This window comes from Labrus mixtus, chromosome 18 (genome assembly GCF_963584025.1).
Source record: "Labrus mixtus chromosome 18, fLabMix1.1, whole genome shotgun sequence".
NCBI lineage: Eukaryota > Metazoa > Chordata > Actinopteri > Labriformes > Labridae > Labrus > Labrus mixtus.
This window is the reverse complement of record NC_083629.1, coordinates 14783631-14807037: the sequence shown is the minus strand read 5'-3', so window position 1 is coordinate 14807037 and position 23407 is coordinate 14783631. Positions and strand designations below refer to the sequence as shown.

At 42.2% G+C, this 23407-nt stretch overlaps 1 protein-coding gene across 1 annotated transcript in view; it reads right to left on the bottom strand.

Annotated features, from left to right (window-relative positions):
• Nucleotides 1-23407, bottom strand: part of rnf144aa (ring finger protein 144aa) — a 35079-nt gene that overhangs the window by 10363 nt on the left and 1309 nt on the right. The window contains exons 2-4 of the mRNA XM_061063858.1: nucleotides 4372-4522; nucleotides 2421-2525; nucleotides 790-850 (exon numbers count right to left, since the gene is read on the bottom strand). Of these exons, the coding sequence (XP_060919841.1) occupies nucleotides 790-850; nucleotides 2421-2525; nucleotides 4372-4506 (301 nt within the window). The 5' untranslated portion in view covers nucleotides 4507-4522. The remainder of the gene's footprint in view (nucleotides 1-789; nucleotides 851-2420; nucleotides 2526-4371; nucleotides 4523-23407) is intronic.

Below are 23407 nucleotides of genomic sequence, written 5' to 3'. Positions count from 1 at the left end.
GACAGCACGCAGCACAGCGACACAGGCCTGCCATTATCTTTGCAGCAAGGCTTTTTAGCAGTGGGTTAACGTTTATTCTACAAACCGCAGACACTGAACACGCAGCTGCACACCACAGCACAGATGAAAAGGGTTTGACTAAAATATGCTATGCTAAGTGACCTGCCTCCGTCAGAGTCACTCAGACACTTTATGAGTCTAGAGCCGAACCAATCCTATTAGAATCTCTTTAAACAAAGTCTGGGAGGCTTCCCCTTTCATGCATATTTGATAGGAAATGGTCTTACACGGCGATGATGCTGACAGGCGTGAGTCAGAATTCTACAGTGCACATCAGACTAATATAAGGCCTGACTACCTGTCACAAGAACATCTCCTGCTTGCATGATATTTCGGAGTAAGGCAGTATTAAATCCAGAATTTTTGGTATCAGAAGCCGAAAGATTCAAACTAATTTCTGAATCAGTTGACTGCTGTTTAGTGTCAACACATGTCAGAGAGCTCAATTTACTCAGCAAACAATCGTCGCTCAAGTCTATTCAATTATCTTTCCGCGGCTGCCTTGTAGCGTCTTTCTGCAGCAAAAGTCCACAACGGATGAATGAGTGACTCCAGACGGAGCCAGCAGCACTTAGGCAACACTTAAAAGCCGGGGTTGTCGTCATGCTTTTGTGTGTCACAGTGAACTACAGTATCCCTGGAGGACAGGACGGCTCACGTGTGTCTGCGACATACAGCCCACACGCTGAGAAACTGTGGAGGTGACACTGACGTACTGCGTTGACTCACCCCTTTCAAACTGAAGCTTCTTGTATCTCTGCATCATCTCCGTGGCCACCATGCACTCAATCTACAGGGAGAGAAGAGAGGAGAGGAGGGAGGGAGATCAGCAGGCCATTTTGCATATTTATGGGCAGAAGCTGCAAGGAGAAATTACACACTCAATATGTGAATATCATTTCCAGAACAATGTCAAATTCAAATTTCAACAAGATCAAAATTACAATTTGCATACTAATATGGCATTTCATGCTATTCTAAGAATAAAAAGAAAATGTAGTCAGGGTGCGTACCCGGGCCCACTAAAGTTTCAATGTTCTCATTTATTGGGTGATGAAATGAGCATTCAGCCTTTGTGAAAGAGCAGTCAATTACAAGGTGCAGGCATAGCTGTCACAGCAGACAGGGATGAGGCATGCTCTGCCTGACTGGCAGGAGTAACCGTGGTTTCATTAAGGACCAGTGACACTGATTGATTAGAAACATGCGGCTGTGCTTTGCTGTGCTGAGCCATGCTGTGCTATGTTGTGCCGACGGGCCTGTGAGACCAAGTGAGACAGTGAGGGAGTCCATCAAACAAACTGCCCATGGGACGAGGACCGCTTCGCCCGCAAATTGACCTCTGCCTGGAAGCCAGGCACATTATAATGAAGTAAACACTATCTACGGCAGGTGGAGCGCAGTGGTCATCTTGAATGAAGCCTGGGCTTTGAGGAGGCGTATAGGGGTTAAACTAACCGCACATGTGTTAGATCTTTTTTATGTGCTAATTAAAAAAGTGTAAGGTTCATGACAGGGAAAACTGACTTGTAGAGTCACTGATTGATTGATTGATTTTTTGAATGTCAAGCACATGAATTCTTAGCTCTACACATTACTTGATCAGGGGTGTGATTCACAGAACGATGAATGCATTCATTTGAATACATTTACAAACATGGACTTAAGTAGTTTGAGTTTTTCTGCCCTATTATAATCCCACAGAAATCTTAAAATGAACTGCTTATGATGAGAGAGCTTTAAGTAGATTAAACTACATAAAAAGATGTGAAAATGGTTGTGATAACGTAGCAAAACTAAGAGAGATCCGAATAACTTCAGCAGCAACCAGCTGCACAGAAAAACTGAAAACAGCATTAGAAGGTTCATATTAAACACAAGATGAAGCACCAGAATCAATGCATGTCATGAAGAATGCAACGTTCTCTCTCTGTATGCAGAGCAGGGCGCTACTCGCAATATGAACTCAAGCAGGTGCAGATTATTCATGATTCACAAGTTAATCGATCTGAGATGGCGAGTGTACTGTGATAGAAGAGACCGATGCAAGGCGGCTTGTAAGTATACTTAGGCTATAATAAATGTACCCTAAAGACTCACACGGGCAAAGACACATTCCTGTTGAATGCACACAGAACAGTTGGTTGAATACATTCCAATTAAAATTCTGTAAATATATTAATTAATCCATTAACAAAAAGACCCATGTTTCTGAAATTTGCTGCATTGATCAAGTCCGAGAGCAATACTGGAGATTGTAAGAAACATTCATGAGCCACAGGAGAGTTCAGGGATGTCACTACAGAAAGGAAAAAAAGTCATGTGTGCATTTAAATCGGACTTTGACTTTTTATCAATACCTCATTTTCCTGCAGGTGTCCTCTCTTGGGACAGGCAGAGTCTGGACAGCTAATTGCAGTTTCAAGGCCTTCTTTGATCAGGAGTTCCACATACTGCTTCAGGCACTGAGAACACACACACACACACACACACACACACACACACACACACACACACACACACACACACACACACACACACACACACACACACACACACACACACACACACACACACACACACACACACACACACACACACACACACACACACACACACACACACACACACACACACACACACACACACACACACACACACACACACACACACACACACACACACACACACACACACACACACACACACACACACACACACACACACACACACACACACACACACACACACACACACACACACACACACACACACACACACACACACACACACACACACACACACACACACACACAGATGGTCAGATAAATATCTAAGTCAGAACAGTTGGTAAACAGCAGATGTATGTGGTGTTTATGTTACTGTATGTGGTGAAAGTATGTGATGAAAATGTTTAAAATTCAAAGCTGCAATTTTTATTTTATGTACAGTACAGTAAGAAATGATAAAGAATAATGCAGAGGTATAGAATCAAAACCCAGAGCAGAGCCTTTTAGCATCTTTAAGCTCATTGTCTTGGTTCTTACTTTTTTTTTTCCCACGGGAAAATTCAGGTTTTACACTCTGTTTCCAGAGACATGCTACTCAACTACACACATGGATTCACAAACATGTGAACATGCATTTATGAAGAGATGTCAGAGTGTTAGGGTTAGGGTTAGGGTTTTGGTGCCTTGCTCAAGAGCACCTCAGCAGCCACTCGGGAAGTGACCAGGCACCTCTCCAGTAACCAGACCCACTTCCATACTTTGGTCCGCACCGGGACTTGAACTAGCAACCCCGTGGTTCCCAACCCAAGTCCCTACAGACTGAGCTACTGCCTCAGCTTCACTTTTTCACTTTAGTTTCAGGCTGTCAGGAAGTCATCCTTTACCATAACATGCTGCTGTTTCCAGCCAAACACAACAACTCAGTGTGCTATGTGTAGCACATGGCTAACAGGCTAAATAAGCAACTAGGTGGTGAAGGAAACAGCGCTAAATAACAGTCTCATCCCCAAGAATTGCCTTCTAGTTCCACCTAATTATGCTACAATAAATTCAGGCTGTCCCGCTGCCCTCAGACAGGCCAAAGAAAACTTTTAATTGCTGCTCTGCTTAAAGCTTTAACTGAGCAATTGAAGCTTTTAGCTCTGCTCTGGAAGTCAGTGAGACACCTTTGGGTGTTCTGTTACATTTTTCAAAACACAAGTCCTGACTGTTCTTTTACAAAGCTGGAAAAAAACACCAAAAGATTGAGTTTTCAGTAAACAAGATTTTCTGTTTATGCCCATTTAATTAGCCTCAGCTCTCTAGAAACAGACGTACCTCCTCTCGTTATTTAGCTTTCTGTTTTCTTAAACTATACAAATGCTCAGTTTTCTAAATATATCTACACTTAATGGTTCAGTGAAAAGTAGCTTAAGCGGGTTGTCAGTCAGTACTTGTGTTCTAGTTTGACCTCTGTTGTATAAATTGTATTAACCGAGTTTGATCATTACCGCCACCTCCCACGCTGTGTTCTAAGAATAATCTTCTATTTTTAGTGCTCATTCTCGGTCACTGTTTCTCCATCTCTGGGCCGGTCTAGTTCCAGTGATTGGTAATGGGTGCCGCGATCATTATTGATTTTATTACAGCGACACAGAACTATGATGAGGATTTCTTTCATACTGTATAAACTTGATTTCTGCATCTTTTTTTTTTTTTTTTGGGGGGGGGGGGGGGGGGGTTATTTAAGACATCAGTTTGTTTTTAGCTTCCTGAAAATGTTTTTGGACATCTTTGTTTTGTTTTTTGGTTTCCTTCTCACCAGTGTACAGAAGACACATTGGCACTGTGTGATGGTGGTCATCTGCTCCAGAGGGAACTCTCCAAGGCACAGCTTACACGAGACCAGGGGATCCACGGCCAGCTCCCAGGTGGGACGGTACCGTGCTGTGGTCATCTTCACCGCCACAGAGCTGCAACACAGAAGAGACGGAAGGACGGGTATGGTTAATGAGGCAGAATACATTGTGAGTAAGGACAATCTGAAAAACAAGACTATATTTGCCTCACTTTTCTTTGTTTCCATCTACATAGGAAATCCAAAATGTGTTCAGAGGATGCACACTCGCAAACAGGCCTGCTGTATGCAGAACTGCATCTACAAAAACAAGGTGGCTACCTAGTCAGCTGTGTCTACATTTATTCCAGGCCTCATGCTTAGCAAAAAAGAAAATACATTAAAAAAAAAGCTCCTGAAACTCCAGCTATCTCAGCTTCTGGTGAAATTTTCACTTAAGTTAGAAATGACTGCTCCTTTTTCCTCCACCCCGCGTCATCGCTTCTCCTTTGTGAGAGTCAGAGGGTTATTTTAGGCCGCCTCGTCTTCGCTCTCTCCTTCACTCCGTAGCCGAGAGCGAAGAGAGCACTCGGCTGTTTACAGGAAGTGGTCCTGCGCACACAACGTCAACACTGTCAAACTCTCCCTGCGCTGCTTAGCAACCAGGCTGAGGGAGGATGTTTGGAGGTGGAGGGGGCATAGATAGATGGTAGAAGAGAGATAGTGGCTTGTTTTCACTGAGGCTTGCTCGGTACAGTCTGCCTCGGTGTGCAGCATTAGACAAGACGAGGAGGGCGGGTGGGAGGAGAGAAGTTGAAAAGTTCACATGATCGCTCCGTGGACTCTTCTGCTGTCTGCATGTGCTACTCCGCGAGGGGAGCGCAGAGGAATAAGAAACAGTGCAATCTTGTTGAACAGAGATATGATACACTTCTCTCAAAAACTAATTTAATGATAAGGGATGAGGAGGAGGGCACAGTGTTGCATTCCTCTAAGGATCAACTTGATAAGGGTGCAAGGTGAAGGCAAGTCACAGATGATACTTGCATGAGGAATATTATTAACTAATAAACAGCTCAGGCTTTCATTTACTGCAGTTTATGATGACAACGTCCTGTTTTTATTTGGAAAAAGGCGTCTATATAAGAAGGACCAAACAGATTTTTATCATCAATGATGAGATTGTATTTTTCTACCAGTATACAGATTAAGAGAATAAATTACTAATCACTTATTCGATCTTAATTTTACGAGAATGCACGTCCAGGACGACCTGCTGCACTGAGAGAGCGAGAGAGGGAGAGAGAGAGCCAGAGCACAGGTTCTGTTGTTAAAGGCAGATACAAATTTAGTATGAAAGACAAAAAAAACCTGCTTATTATTGATATTTCAACCTCTTTTACATCTATAAAGCACACTCAAACAGCAGTCCACATCTGTACTTGATATCCTGGTCATCATGCAGGATACTGAGAGGTCTGTGCTTGCATTTTGTGCTTGCACAGGCTTATATTAATATCCAGCTAATCTTTTACCTTCTTCCTTGTTAGCATTTTGACCTTTTAGCCTTCTCTCTCAAACAGTTCTTAAAGTTAAGCTTTATTTTTTCTTGCTGCTGCTCCTCCTTATTTTTTACTCAGCAAACTCGACAAATGACAGAATCCAGGTGCTACTGTTTTGCCTGGGTCAGCGTAGTGATCAGTAACTGTGACGTATAGTGTTTGAGGTAAAGTTGATTGAAAGATGCAACCAGATTGACACTAAACACAAACCAAGTGATTATTTATCAAACATGCAGCCCAACCCCGGGTTTATTTTGGGTAGGCAGGTATTTGAAGTTTTACTAGGAACTAGGAAGTCATACCTTTGGTTGACTTTTCATTTCATATCTCTTTATTCCTCTGACCCCACTAAGCACTGAAAACTATGGAGTGAGGAGGACATGTCAGTTCTGTTAATGCTGCTCAGTGGTGCAGGGAGAGAAGAAAGAGGCTCCCATATCGGAGACTTCAGCGAGGATATACGAGAGCATCCTCACTGGAAGTGTGTCTTTTATTAGAGGACACTCAAAGTCATTGGAAATGATTGACTGATTGGAAACAGGAGCTGTTAAAAATGAGGTGTATGACTATAATTCACTCGAGGCAGACAGAAGATAGATGCAGGAATGTTGGTGCCAGAAGATTTCTTTTTTTAATTCCTCCTTAAAAAAAACTTTGTTGGATGTGTTTTAAGTGAGGGATTCAGAAGGCAGATGGCATCTTCAAAAAAAAATTGTTTTTGCATGCATCCAAGGCAAGCACAGTCAAAGTGATTAGTAGAGTCCATTTTTTTTCCTGATGGTGATTTTATTTGAGAAATCTTTAGTTGGTCTCATTTCAGCAGTGAAAATCGATATGATGCAGTTTCCTGTTTAGACTCAGAGTTATCGATGATGCTAGGTAGAAACATCATTATATTATTTAGTTTAATTTCTATATTATGCAATATATAATGCACAAAATTACATCATCTTTGTTGGCCAAAAAGGAGGCGTAATAAAAGGTATAGGCCCTTTGTTTCTCTTGACAATGTTTGAGTAGAAAAATATATTTTTGATTGAATCCAGTTGTCTCATTCCTCCTCCTCTTCATCTCCTCGCGGTGTCTTAAGTAGGAGGACAGATGAAAAATTAGAGTGAGAAAATCCGAAGGCAGAAATAAGAAAAAATGGGATGCACCTCATTTCTGACTCACTGAAATCAGCTGGCACTCATCCATCCATCTATCCATCCACCATCCATCACACTGACCAGAATGCACTGAGCGGTGAGGAGGATCTATTTTTCAGCTGCTAAACTCGTATAAAACTGCTTAAACAGCAATTTGTTATCAGGATGGAGCTGCAGTCTTACAAACATGGCCCTCAGGGGGCTTGAGTGGGAAGGCGTGTGCTTTGGTGGTCCAAAATAATACACCAAAGAGGAATTCAGCGGTGATGTGATTAAATCAAAGTGGAAGTCGAGCTGCACAGGTGAGCCCTAGAGGCAGAAGTTCATCCTACACGGGCATCATCCTTAAAAATGTTTTAATACGGTCTCGCAAAGTTTAGCAGGATATGTGCTTGAGACCAAAAGATGGAGAACGGGGAAAGCCTCTTAACAGAACCACCAACAACTTGACTGACAGCAGGTACAAAGAGGCCTGAAATTCTTTAACCGTCTCATTGTAAAAAGTGACTGAACTCCAGCAGTCCTTGTGATGTAACAATATATCATGGTCAGTGTTTCCCCTACCATTATATTAGGGGGGCGGGTTGGGGGGGCGGGCCAAAGGTCAAGTAAAAAAAAAAAAAAGATTATTATTATTATTTTTTTTTTTAAGATTTCTTTTTGGGCTTTTTGTGCCTTAATTGTAGAGATGGGATAGTGGATAGAGTCCGTAATCAGGGAAAGAAGTCATTTAAGGATACCTTTCCGATAGAAAAGGACAGCTGTCATTAAAAGTAACGCATGAACACCAAGATTCCTTCAAGTGTTTGTGTCGGCAAGTCGGCGTGTCCCCCCCCACCAACGCTTTAAACCTAGGGGAAACACTGATGGTCTTATAATATATCAATTATTACAGAACTGCTTTGACATTATAATGGGACATGAAACTCACAGCGAGAACTGAGCCAATCACAAACCATAAAACTATGGTGGCAGTAATTTTTGTAATTTAAAAAAAAGAAAAAATCAGCAAAATACTCAGATTCTGTATCAGGAATTAAAATGAGTATCCGATCACCAAGAGTGGACAATGTAGAAAGAAGGACTTTCTTTTCCAAATGAATCTATTTCTCCCTCCCCACACTTGATGTCGGCTGTGCAAATGCTGACAGACTGGGTCGATGGGGACAAATGAAATTGTTTAGTAAGGCTGGCCTGAGGAGGACAAGTGAGGGAGGTAGGGAGACCGAGCGACAAAGGGAAAACAAGTTTCCAAGAGAAAAAGGTGGTGCAGTGGCATCGCTCTGCTGCATTATTAACAAGACGGTCCATTATCACTGAGGAACACATGAACACACGCAGTATATTCCAAGCAGTGCATGGGAGCCTCTCTTTCAAATATAGCCTTCCAGAACAGTATACATCAGTAAAGGTCAGGTCTGAGAGCTGGAAATCGATGAAGTCAGGAGTCCAACATCCATCCTGAGCTGTGGTTACCGTGTGTCAGTCATTAGTCAGAGGGGGTCTCCATCACTTAGCTCATCTGGATACAGCAGCGCTCGTGATCTTATGAATCCACATCCAAAAGACGAACGGGCACACACACACACACAAGACAGGCGCACATAACAATCCATTGCATAAGAGCCGTGGAAGTGGTCATGGAGGAGCAATAGAGGAGAGCTCCTCAGGGGAGATGAAGGCAAATGGGTTTACTTTTCTGCAGTATACATTAAACCGTCCATTAAAGCTGGTTCCATTATATGGTACATGTTGTGTAAAATAAAAGGTAACTTTAGAGTCTACAGAAAATAGCTAGCTGTAGCCCTAAACGCTAATTCTAATCTAAAAAACAAATGACTGAATGTCCTCACTCCAGTGAAATGCTACTTACAATGCTACACATTCACACACTGTACATTAGCATAACTCATTATATTGGGGGGGGGGGGGATGACTGTATCCTGTGTCCTTCTTGTTATAGTAGCTCTGATTAAATTCATGGATAGCATGCTGCTTTAAGAGACGTCTCATATTGCACTGAGCGGTGCTGAAACTTGTCCATGCGTACCTTTGCATGCACACATTGCGTAACACACTTATGTTCAATTCTAGGTGATGCATGTATAAACCAGCAACAGTCAATCCCTGATTAGCTACAGTACAGAGGATTATGATTATTTAGAATCATAATCAGCTTTATTAGCGAGCTCATGCTGTATAAATGTACAAGGAATTTTACTCCCCTTACCCTTACTGTACCACAAGACCGTGAGTTCATTTAAGGAGGCATTTTATTTAATAATCATGAGAAAATTAAACTGTGTCTGATCTTTAGAGTACTGCAGGAACAGTTTATGATACGGCATAGGTAGGCATCGCTCATCCATCAAGAACCCTTATGAATTTGAGCTTCTTTTTTTTTGTTTATTTTGAGGCGGCTGTGGTTCAGGTGGTAGAGTTGGTCGTCTCTCAACCGGAAGGTTGTGGGGGTTCAATCCCCAGCTCCTGCAGCAACATGTCAGTTTTGTTTTTGGGAAAGACTTAAAGGCTTTATATGCGATTTTTCACACTTAAATGTAATAGAAATCAAGTATATCCTCTGAAAATAACTCTGTGAGTAATGACTGTCTACAATGGGTGCAACAACCGAGTCCCACTATCTGTGATGTTTTCAGAGTCCTATCTTCAGTTTGTTTATAATGCCGGGCGGGACGGCCGGCTGACTCCTCCCCTCACAAATAAAAGTTGTTTAAATGCGGGACTAGAGAAAAGAAGAATAACATACTGTACTCACTGCTTAACTGTGTTTCTAGATCACGCTCATTTCGGGTAAATTTACATGCAGTGTGAAGATACGAGCATAATAAAGAGCGCTAGCATTAGCATGCTAACACAACAATGCGCCGCGAGCTGTTTTGGTTTCATGCTGGTGCTCAAGGGCGACATCTGCTGGATGAAAAAAAATTGCATATAAAGCCTTTAACCCTGAGTTGCCCCCACTGCTTTGTCGGCAGCGTATGAATGTGTAAGAATGGGATTAGTTACTTCTGATGGACACTTTACAAAGCAAAGCCTCTGCCATCAGTGTGTCAATGTGTAGCTGTGACCTACGGTGTCAAAGCGCTTTGAGGAGTCAGAAGACTAGAAAAGCCCTTTACGAGCTCAAGTCCAAGTCCACTGTCAAATGTATTAAACGATCAACCTTCTTTATATAATGATTTATTATCAATAAAATAAAGCTGTGATCGATCCAGTACTGTAAATTCAAGTAAGAAGTCTTCAATCTGAATACATTCCAACTTTTTTTAATTTTTAATTTTAATGTTTCCTTGTGCTTCTTCTAAACAATTGTACATTGAATTCTCATGCTGACTGATATTTCATACAACAGTGTTTGTTACCATGTTACTCTGTCAGGTTTCACACAGGAGACTGGAATCAATCGGCCTTCAAAATGAAGTTTGCTTCTTAGCAGGTGAAGATGAATAAATCTGAAATTCTCACCTGCGTAGACTCAGACAGAGATAGGAGCGCGAGAGCAGACTCCCATGCAACACAAAGCCTCTGTCTGCATAGCGTGGCAGGCTTTACATTCGCGGGAAAGTCAACTCACCTACAGTAAGTGCTCTTTGTGTGCAGCAGTGTGTGCACACCACCTCAGTGTTTGCTCGAATAGAAAGAGAACTTGAATTATGAGAGAAAGGAGGAAAAAAAAAAAACCTTTCAGCTCCCCATTTACACAAAGGTTCCCACCTTTTACTGTGCGTAATTATATAATGCCCCATCAAAGCATTGCATAAGAATCTATTTATACCCTTCACCTATGGCTGATGGCTGATTTGAAAGAAAGCTGCTAACTGTTTGCTTATGTGCCAGCGCAGTCAGCCCACGCATTCTCTCACTCTCTCTTTCACATACACTGTGCACACAGATGTACATTCTTTCAGTGCGCGCACAAAGCCGTCCTTCAGCTGATGTGCAAGAATGTGCTGTCAACCACTTCGACAAGTGAGCGAGACAGCGATAAAGACTGAGAACTGAAGGCCACAGGGTGTCCAGCTGAAGACAAACACACACACACACGCTGATATTCTACCTGGAGTCACAGTGGATGTTGGACTCTGTTATTATGTGCTGCAGCTGAATTAATGAAGTGCGAAGCATGATATGATACGAGCTGACTGGAGAGAACTTTGTTCTGGCCGGCCTTATCAGCGAAACTTAATCCGTGCTCTAGTTCGCTTTTGTAAACCCTTTTGTCTGGCAAACTGCTACAACAATGTCCCGTCGTCTCGCAGCTGTAAATGCATCCCACAAAACACAGAAATATGTTCAAAGACACAATGATTTAAATCACCTCAAATCCACACATCCATCACCTCAAATCTTGGCACATTAAAAGGCACATCTTAAGTTAAGTAAAACAAAAAGGGAAAAAAAATGACATTGGCTCCAGGACTAATAAGCACTTACTGAACCAGTCATCTGTTCCTCCCTCCCTGTTTCCTTCCCACCTTCCCTTCCCCCCCTCAACAGACCATCCCTTCTCTTCATGGCCAATTAGTACAGTAAGGCCTTGAAGTTTCCTTCCTGTCATATTCCCTCTGTGTACACTGTGGCAAAGAAAAGAGAGAAAGTGACAGGGAAAGAAAGAAAGAAAGAAGGGGACTGTTGCAATGTGCCAGTTTCGTCCATTTTTCCAGACTTCCTTGGCTCACCTTCACTGCCTGCTGCCTTCTCCTCACCTTGTTGCGAAGGCTCCCAGTGTGCAACGCATCAAACACACAAACAGACCGCAAAGACAACACACACGCACAAACACACATGACTCAGAAAAAGGGGGAAAATCATACTGCAGGTAGATAGAAAGATTCTGTAGTTTGACACTAATAATCCCATGGGAATGTAGTTTTCTGATTGATCATTTCCTCTTAACTGATCTCCTGCCATTGATCCCCAAATCTTAGAAAATAAAAACATAATGATATTTCTCCCTCTATGAAAGTTTGGTCGGAAAATATCATTATGGGTATATCTGGAGTATGATTTAGAATAAATAAAATCTTCAGAATATTTAATTTACTGCGGGCAGTTTTTACCTGGTTATGAAACTGACTGAAATGAATACTATATGAGCAACAAAAGCAAGCAGTACCATTAGGAAGAAGATGAGGCGTCTATGTTGTCTGCGAGGTCCCCAAAGCTTTTTACTCCAAGCTAACCAGTCACTTTTTTTATAATCCAATATCAATATTTCAGTCTACAAATTCATGTGTAAATCTAAAAAACTGAAGTTTCTGTTTCTACACATAAGCCTCAGATTGGGCTTCAGACCAGAACACGATAGCAGAGCCTAAGTTAGCTGAGTGAGCCAACAGACATATCACTTTGGGGGGTGCCAGTAGCCTAGTGGTTATGTCACGCTCCATGTACGTAGTCCTCGTCACAGCGACCGTGGGTTCGAATCCGATCTCAGGACTTTGGGAATCCATATTGAACTGGGATAAAAAAATATTGCATTGTATTGATATTTTTGATTCAGCCCTAGAAGGCAGAGTATACATTTGTCTCACTGCAAAGATATTCTGCTGCATTACATTTCTCATGGTGCTGTGTTAGGAGAGCGGGGTTGGTAAATCCACAATGTGACCAACGTAGGGTACAAATTACTCCACCAACATTAGTCACCAGCTGCTATACCACACAATTATTACGTCCTCTGCAGTGCTCCGAAAGTGAGCACTGCAGTGAACCTAGAGTTGCCCCTGCTATTAAGCAGTGCTGCAATAAGCAATGGTTTACCTTTTAATGACCAACCCTGAGAAAAGCAAATGGGCGTCAAATTTGAGCACCCAACCCAGGGTGTCATCCCTACAACCTTCAGGGAGATAAAAACACCCCTGTCAATTATTAATTCAAACATTTTATAGTCTTTTAACTAACACATGAACGACCTGTCTCTAAATGTGCAGCCCCCTCAATTCATGTCAATGCTATTTCTCCATCTGATCTCCAACAGAAGTGCATGTATAAATAGAATCAACGTGTGACATGTCACCACTTTCATCTTGTGACAATAAAAAAAAACATTTAGAAATGCCAGTATCTATTTCCAGCCCTTTTATTACAGGCAGAATGTAGGTCGTGGGAGAATATAGGCCATAGGTTGATGACACAGAAGTGACACCACACAGAAGTCATGCTATAGCCTACGTGCTCAGTGTGTTATTCTCTTTATCGACTCTCTACTAACCCACATTCAGGACCCAGAGACCCCCGCACAGGGACTATTATTTTGGGACAGCTCAATGGCAGAATGTGAAAGGTGACATGCCTTGGTAGAGGAGCAGCAGTTGGGGAAAAGCCCCCCGTCTGTCCTTGACATGCAGGGGAGGCCGCGCCAGGAGTGGTGAAAGGCCTAGTTTTTCCATGCCCAGAGGAGTTACACAATCAACCAGATGTATTTTGGAGTGGGGTGGAGAATCTGTGTGTGTGTGTGTGTGTGTGTGGGGAGGGGTTTGAATGTTTCATGGTGACTAGCAAGTCAAAGTCCATTTGACAGTGAAGTATATAGGGCAAATAAACCCATTGTCTCATGGCCACCTCGGTCCTTTGCCATAATTCTGTCCCATTCAGAGAGTTTTAGTTTAATTAAACTCTCTCTGTATGTTAAGTGTTAGAACTTTGTTTCCTGGAACCCTCGTGGTTTCTACTTAACCTGAAAGGTCAGTTTGGGTGATGACAACACGAAACACCAAATTTGTTTCTTCAGATCCTGTAAATCTCATCTTGTCCTTGTGCTTACAACAACCCGTGCTTTAGTTTAAATCTAGCAAAAAAAAAATGCACGAGAATTATGAAGAAAAAAAACCAGCCTGTTATCCACATGGCTAACAGTAAAAGGTAAAACATCAATGATGCTGAATGTTTCTGAAAAAGAGAAACACTTGACATGTATGAAAACTTCTTCAGCCTCTGCCCTCTGAAACTTTATTCAAGAGACGGCTAGACTCAGCCTTGCTGATAAAGCCGCTTTCTATCTAAACAACCACAGGAAACAATGGTTGTGAAACGTTGCGGTAATGCTGCAGCAGATAGCTTATTTATTCACTCAGTCAATCAAACTTACAGGACAGGCTGACTTCCAACAACCTGTGCAACCCTGACATAACACATGTGTTAGTTACCCAAAAGAGCAGCAGGATCAGCAGGTTACAACAGCCAAGGTGCAGTTCTTTAAAGGAGGTTGTTTTTGATAAGTTTGTGTGTGTGTGTGTGTGTGTGTGTGTGTGTGTGTGTGTGTGTGTGTGTGTGTGTGTGTGTGTGTGTGTGTGTGTGTGTGTGTGTGTGTGTGTGTGTGTGTGAGACCAACTGACCTATAAAACTAATGGGGCAGCTGGCCTAGCAGTTATTTTGTACGCCCCATGTACAAAGGGCAGCCCGGGTTCGACTCAGCCCTTGGCATCTTCCCTCCACTCTCTCTCTCTCTCTCTCTGGTTTCAGAGTCTATCCACTGTCCTTTCCCAATTAAGGCAAAAATACATCTTTAGAAGTAAGACTCTTTTCATCAGTAACAATGAGTTGACGATTGTAATAGGGGACATCCCTACTGAAACAGCAATGTGTTGTACCACATCCACTGATATAAACTGTCTGTCAGCAGAGTCTCACTTCTCTAATGTCGCCCAGTCGAAACATGAACATACACAAAGTTTTCCTGAGTAATCAGCCAAAAAGCAGAAACAAAAAGACAAACAAGTTTGGACAGAAGAGGAGGAAAGAGGAAGGGAAGAGGATGAGGAAGGAAAGCAAAAGTCAGAGACGGTAAGGAGATGGGACAGAACACGAGAAGCGATGTGAAAAGTTTTTTTTTAAAAAGGACTCCTTTCTACGCCAATGTAAGCCTCCTAAGTAGAGACCATTAGGCAAATGAGCTGCAGCTTGTGCAGGGCTTAATGACTGACTGTAAATATTCATGAGATTCGGTGGCTTTTAAATGTCCTGTTTGTTCCTTGAAGTTTTAAAGCTTCGACATTTGAAGAAAAAAAAATCACTGCTTGTCCAAATGGAACCAAGCTGAGAGACACTTGTTGACTTTAAATGTCCTAAAAACTCATCTTTCTTTTTGTTTTTTGTGAGAGAGTTGGACGTTTTCTTTTGTTGACATTTCTACTTTTCCCCAACCCATGAAGTTTGTCAACACCTGGAGGGAGGAGGGAGGGGGGGGTAGACAGACAGACAGCTGATAACACACCCTGCTGCTCGGACTTCACAGCACCCACAGACTTGATGACACATTGGTGAGTAACATGCACATCACTAAACAAAGTCTTATTGTCTGGGCTAACATAGCCAGACTGTACTATCCGAGGACGAAGGCACACAGTCATCTACCACACTCCAATAATAAAGATAAAATAACAAGATAACGTGGCTAGAAGGACGTCCTTATTTGCTCCAAATGACATCATCACTGGCGGACTCCATAAGCCCTTAAAACAAGCGGACAATAGGCTTCCTCTCCTCCCCAAAAATGCATCCAGGCGAACATTAGCGTCTCCGAAGCTAAGTGAAGACGACAGGCGAGCCACATGGACCCTATTTCTATTGACAGATACAGAGAGCCAGAGCCAAGGGTCGACTTTGCCGGCAATCTGTTGTCACTGTTCTGCGGCTTCACTCATTAACTGAACAGAGAACCAGATTACTGCAAATAATATCATAAAGCACTCATGCCAGTGTTCTGACCATCTTCAATGTTACCTGCACTGTAGAAGCTAAATGTTGCACACACTTAATCCAGAAGGAAAAAAAGAACACTTTATCTCCAACAATTTGAAACTAGTACGAACATGTTTGGACTTCTCTGCACTTTTCTATCGCGGGAAGTTGCTTTCAGTTTATTCTTCAAGTTTAAGAAATGTGCAGCAGTCATCAAAATTCCCTTTGTGCTTCCATCCAATAGGGGAATAGACCGGCAAAACTTTTCACTTGTCTTTCATCTTTGAAGTGAGCCTCATTGGAATTCCTTGTGAATTTCTTTCCCAACTAAACATGAGAAAAACACTGCAGTGTAAACACATCTTTGATGGTTACTCCAGTCGACTCAAATCCTTACTAAATGCTTCTTTTCTTCAGAAATAATGGGAATCTTCATCAACACAACATACAATCACAAGGTCACACCCACTGAGGGCATAGAGGCTGCAATTCCACAGAAGAAGAGCTGCATTCACAAGGCCGTCTGAAAGTGACACAACTGAGCACATTTCTGGCAGTGTTTCTGAAACAAAAACAAAAGACGCCTTTTGGCCGTGAGCCATCGCTGCTAGATAGAGACTGTTGACAACTTGGAGTTCCCCATGTTCAAGACAACATTTCATTACATCAAAATGTGTGTTTGCCCACGGAGATTCTCGTATCAGAGAACACAAACACATTAACTCATGAAGCTTATAAACTCAAGCTCCGCTCCCTCTATCCATGCTGTTATGATATCAACGCAGCAACTCAGGAAGTGAACTCTGATTGGTTTAACTCACGACTACTGCGCGTATAACAAACCAGGTGTCCACACTCACAGGAACGAGCTCATCCAATCAAGTTCTCTCGCGTCCCGCAATGAGGTCAACATTCAAAGCTTTGTTTGTTTGGCATACCTTTAAACATAAAGACTGTTGAGATGACAACAGCTTTATCACACATCACAACACGACCCTCTGGACAAATCCACTATGTCACTGTGTGAGCTCTTATTACACATGTAGAGAAACTGAGACAGCCACAGCATGCAGGGCTCTACACTTCCTGACTTCTTGAAGAGTGAATATTTGAAATGACACAATGTAAAAGAACACAAAGAACATTAGCAGCACATGATTTTTAATTTGAAACCTCGTTGTTTAAAACAACAACTTGTGTGTTAAATTTATTGTTAAGTAAAGAGTATATTCTTAAGTATAAGTCAGGGGTTGATTTACGGTTACATGTTTTATTTACATATTTAAACTGTAGGTGCACTAGTGCAGCGGTTCCCAAAGTTGGGGTCGGGACCCACTGGGGGGGTCGCAAGACACTGAGAAGGGGGTCGTGAGAATTCTACCAAACACATCAAAATTAAAAATCACTTAAAATTGCCTATTTTACCCATTATTGTCAAAACATATGAAAAAAAAAAAAAAGATCAAGAGATTAATTCTGCTACCATTATGAAAATAATAATACAGTGTTCAGGCTGTTCTTTTGTGCCGTTCTAATTCCAGTGTTTGGATCGTGTACCCGGCTGTGCACAATGGTAAATGTTTTAACCACCTCCATGGACAGAGTGGGTCCCCAGTCTCTGGCACCTTATTTTTGGGGGTCATGGGCTGAAAAGTTTTGGAACCCCTGCACTAGTGGATGTGTTCATTTACTTTGCTAATGTTCTCCTTAGTCATAGATTCATGTGGAAGAATTCATAGGAAGAATGTGCAACATTTTACACATAAATACATCTATATATATACTCCTTAAATGTCTCTCTGATTCATAACTGTCTGTAATGAGAGAGAAGCCCGAGTCCCGCCAGCTGTATTTTTTGGTGGAGCCGTGTTTACATCATGTTTAGGTGGACAGGACGGCCTTGCGTATGACGCTGTTTCAGTCGGGGACAAGAGAAAAGAAGAATAACATCACTGACTAATCACTGCTTATTCAGATGTCATGTACATGTCTTTAGATCAGGGTCATTAACAGTCTATTTATGTGCAGTATAAAGCTATGAGTTAACCAACATGTGGACGCTTCATAATAGCCGAGGTGTCGCCAAACAGCGGTTTGTTTTGGTTTCATGCTGGTGCTCATGGGCGACATCTACTGGATCAAAAAGTCACACATTCTACCTTTAATCCTTACGAATCCCCCTAAAAGATGTGTTTTTTTCCTCCTGTACACTTTCAAAGAAGAGGGAATAAAATCAGTGTCAAATGTAGATATTTCTCAAAGTCTGTCCTTATTGAAAAGAATAAGCAGCACAGTCAAAATATATTTGAGGGTAGTCTTTAGTCTCAAGTGCACACTATGTTTCAAAGAACAGGAGAGCTCTTGTTTGTGTAAGGAGAGCTGGTTCTACCTCTCCTTACACACACACATAAAAAAAACCCAAGCCATTTGTCTCATTGTAATAATGGAGACACTTACATTGTGTAATATCATATCAACATTTTTAACCTTTCAGTGAGATGACTTTGATGAGAGCACTACACAGTTAGCCGCTGTGACTGCTGCCTGATGAGGACTGCCGTCACTGCTGGACAATGGAGTGTTCATGGTCACACGAGGAGTGAGCCACTCCAACAGAGAGCCGGCCACGGCCTCATCTGCAAGCGTGCGCTCACACACACACACTCTCACCGGAGGCAGCCCGAACAACTCTCAAGCAACTCGAGTCATTTCTGAGCAGACGGAATTTTTTATTTTTATTTTGTGCACGTGCTTTAACTTGATTTTTTCAAGACAGTCAACATTCTGTCTTCCACAGAGGGCTTTCTTCCATCTCATACATTTGAAATAACATACTACGATTCTGCCCTCAAGTTGGGCGACAGGCTGCCTTGTGAAGTAAAACTATCACCGAGTCCCACTGCAGAAAGATGGGGCAGGAGGGAGCCAAAAAACCGTAGGAAAGGAAATGCACTGACGTCCTGTTGTTGGGCAGCACAAAGAATGTAGAGCCAATAAAAACTGCCCAGAGGAAACAGTTTACAGGCTGTGAGTTTGCTTCACAAAAAAAAGGGCAGACACTTGAAGGGAGTGCTAGCACTACAAGTATTTATCCGTTCATCTTTTTCACATGTACATTTAAATGGCATGCACTTTAGCGGCTGTTCTCGGCCTTGTAAATCTATACAGCCCATTTTCAGGCATGATATGCCTCTCAGGGACCCTGGGTTATTTTTATTCTTTTAATGACTTGTTTACTTTACTTTTTTTGTGAGAAGTGTCACCGTGGAGGCATCCACTGACAGAGTGAGGACACAGTGGATTCCATTGCAGGGATAATAGGCATAGGAGGAAATTGTTATCAGGCTTACTAATAAGACTTTCTTGTTCCAGATAACCTGATGGAGGTGCAGTCTCAGTCTCATTATCCTTACTGAGGGCCTGACACGACAAGCAATAAAGTACTTTGCAATGCCTCATGCAGAAGACATGGCTTCAGGAGAACAAACACCTTGCTAAACATTTTCACAACAGTTCATCTCATCATTCCTTAAGATCTAAAGTTCCAGTTTTTGTTTTTTTTAATAAGTCTAGTCATTAAAATAATAATAATATTTCTATGGCAGGTAAACAACATAAACACTATGTTCTTATTACCACTGTGTGCCAAGGTTTAGTCAGGTCCTTCAACAAGATTACAAAGTACAAGTTTAGATTTTAGAGCAGATGAAGTCAGAATAAAAGCTTGTTGACTCATGTTGTTCACAGAATTCTCCCGAACACTCCTTCTTTACACATTCACTGTGCTGTACATCTGTTGTCTTCCCCCGTTGCGTTTGCCGGTGCTTTATGCCACGCCAGGTTGCACCAGTTTCTGGCTCCTCACTGGCACTCCCAGATCCCCGGCCTACCTCCTGACTCATCTTCTTCTACTTCAGTTTTTGGATTCGCAACATTTCTGCAGTTACGACGAGCGCGGACATGTTGTGGCGTGCCGTTTTTTTTTTTTTGTTGTGTGTAGGTTGAGAGCATCAGTGATAGAGGCCGACGTAGTAAGAGCAGAGTGTTGGTTCGTTCCCAGCCGAGCAGAAGTGTGAGTGGTGTGTGTTTAATGGACATGAGACGTCATTTGTTGTGAAATTATAATTGATGGAGGGCATCGTGGGCGGAAAAATGAAATTCTGCCTATTTCATCCTGACTTCTCTCCAAATCTGCAACTTTCAACAGAAGCCAATTTAGTGTGATGGAAGTGGGTGGACACCAAAATGAGAATTACAAACTGTTTTAGAAGGTTTTTAAAAATGTTTGTTCCTCCAATTAAACTCCATAAGAGCTGCATTGGAAACACGTCTACATAAGGAGTTACATCATCTATTCAGGCTGTTTTCTGCAAGAGTCAGTAAATTCTACAACTAAACAAAAATGTATCCAGTGTTGCCATGACATCTGTGTCTAAAAATATAGCTGGGGCCTTCATCAGGCAGTATGTACGGATGGATGCTGCTGAGCTGTAGCTCCAAAGGGATTGTTTTCTGCTCAGAAATGGCTCATAGTTCTTTTCCTGGGAAGAGCTTCCTGCGATGTACACGTTCCTTAAACACTCAATCCTGGAAAGTGTCGGACGGTAAGCAGAATCTGCGGTGTGTCTTAAGTTACGAGCCCTACCTGTCGGAGAGAAATGGAGCCCTCGAGAACCTTTCTAAATGCCAAGCAGCCGTCTGGGAGAAGCAAGGCGTACACACACGAGCGTCACATAATGCTCTCATAACAATCCCCATATCATCCTGACGTGATCCTAACTGGCTGGAAAAAAGCCCCCCCACACCCACCCACCCCCCCACACACACACACACACACACACACACACCTAGAGCGCTCTGAACGACGATGAACATTCATTTCAGGAGTACTCAAGTGGTACTTGTTGACTTGCCGGGTGTCAAAACCAAACCCCGGCACAAAAACACACACATTTCACCTGGAAAACAGGCAGCTTAAGAAACACTCACCAAAACAGGCAGCTGAAATGGCATTAAAGCTGTTGCATAATCCTTGGCAGACTACAACCCCTGGAGTCAGATTACACCAAAATGACTTCTCTAGACGTGTAAATGTTACAAGAATAAAAGCGTGACTCAACGAATGTACACTGCAGGAATGTTCTGTATATCTGAGACAGCTAAGTCTCTTTAGAAATGTCAGTTACCTAACCACAGGAGTTTGACATTTCCTGATGGCCTGTGCTCTCAGAACCCAGTCGATTCAGTCGCTCTTACAAGACTTGGGTTACAAGATAGTAATTGAGGTTTAATTACAAGTCTTTTTAGACTAAATTTCTAGCTCAACTCCGTCTCAGGCCGCCTAATCTCCTTAACATTAGGTGCTACTGCTGTGTGATCTACAGTAAAGCCGACTCCTACTCAGTCCTCTTCATGACCTGAAAACCAAAGAGCTGCCTTGTTTATTCCCCGGGCACACTTGTGTGATTGCACCACAATGTAACATGACACTCCACAAATCAAAGGCCAGAATGCATGTACAATATATACAGAAGGCGAGGCAGAAAAAAAATCGCGACCCCTTACTGTATTACTCTCAGCCATATAGGTCTTGCGCTAATAATCCATCACTGAGGCATGGAAGTACAAAAAATATCAAAGATTATATAAGAGTAGGTTCTGAGCATGATTTGATTGGACAAGGGGCTTTTAGAGAGAACAACAGCACTGGGACTTTTAATTACAAGTATAACTCAGCTTCAGGTGTTCTGACAAGTGTAAATGAACGTCACATCACGGATCAAGAGGCTAACTCGGACTAACAAATGTGATAGAACCACTGTCAAAAAGGCTCTTATTTCACTGAGGGATAGAGGGGGATAATACAAAGTAGCTGGTCTGTGGTGACTTGCTGACATATACAAAGAAGCATGTAAGTAGGAAAATATTTGTCTTGTTTATTACCGTTCACTAATCCACTAGAACATGCCGCTTTACAACTGTAGTGTAATAATCACACTCACAGTTATGATGTTTACTGATATCAGCACGGCCGTGATTCTCTTTGGCTAACGACCTGCCACCATAGTGCTTGTGACCCAATCATAGACGATGATAATATTCAGCACATCAGCACTACTTCTCATGTGATATTTCAGCAACCCAACGAGAGCGAGCGCTGAGAAAAATGGAGCATGTCTGTGATTGTTTTTTCTGGCCTCCTGTGGCCTTGTACCTATGATGTTTGCAGAGGGACTGCAGGTGTACACTAGCTCTACGCTAACCCTCTCAACGTTTATATGTTTAACACTGTACATGGTCCCTGTCAATCAAATCACGGACCGATCAAACAACCGTTACGCAAGCAGCATATTAGTAAGAAGTAATGATTAACAAATTACTTTTCTCCACCAACTCAACTAGTTCCACAACTTAACTGAAACAAGGCGTATGCCAAGCAACCCAAGCCCTCTGTGGCGCCACTGCCATCGCTAATTAGTTTGTGTCTATGGTTACCACCAGCAGCTACTTATTAGTATTAGGTACATTTATTGTCTATGTTTTAATTGATGATAGATAGATAAGATAAGAGTCTGTTGTGTGATTCAGATGTACCAGCTTTAATGAATCGGGAATGTTTGCTGCATTTTGTGATTCCATTAGACTGAATTAAAGACACCAAGGCCGAGTGATACATAGAATAAAGTCCTGATGCCACCTTTCTTATAAGATAACTTGGTCAAACTAACTGATGTGTAATGCTTTATTGTGTAAAGGTCCAACATGTAAAAGAAAGAGCTCTCTTTACCATCATAATGACTGTTCAGCAGGGAACTTCCAAAATGAAGAAATTTCACTGAATAGCCATGAAAGTCTTAAATGAATATTAAGAGAGAGAGCTTTTGTTGCACGAGGTGAACACAGCCCAACAAAACAATCATAGCCACTCCTAGGTCCAAATTATGTTTACGCCTGCATATTTCCATATACATTCATGCAAGTGTATTTTTGATCCCGACTGTAGTCCCTGTGGAGCTCCGGGCATCATAACCTCATGCCTTCTCACTCTTTAAAGTAAACATATCTCCTCTCTCCTCTGGGAACAAAGCTGACTACTGCTGGCCACTCTTGAGGAATGTGTTGCTGTTTTGTACAGACCAGCTTTTTTTTTTTTCTTGTTTTGAACAAATCTGCAGCAGGGAGTGTGATGCTTTTTATTCCCCCGATGGGAACAGGGTGCTTTCTGAGGAGCAAGGGGGGAAAGTGCATCACAACATCACTCTTCGGCGCATATAGTGCGTGAGTGAGTGTGTGTGTGTGTGTGTGTGTGTGTGTGTGTGTGTGTGTGTGTGTGTGTGTGTGTGTGTGTGTGTGTGTGTGTGTATGTGGAAATGCTACATTCCCTAAACATGTCTGTCAGAGGAAGAGCAAGCATGTGTTTCCAGTAATATGAAATGGGAGAGATAATCAATCGCAGACAATGGGAGGGTTCTTAAAAGCAAAGAGTAACAACAGGAAGGACTTTCTGTCCACATATTTTGAACATATTTCATCAAGTTTACACACAGACAAAGGCAGGCACTTATAAACGTGTGCAAATAAATGACATGGCGCATGTCACACAAGAAC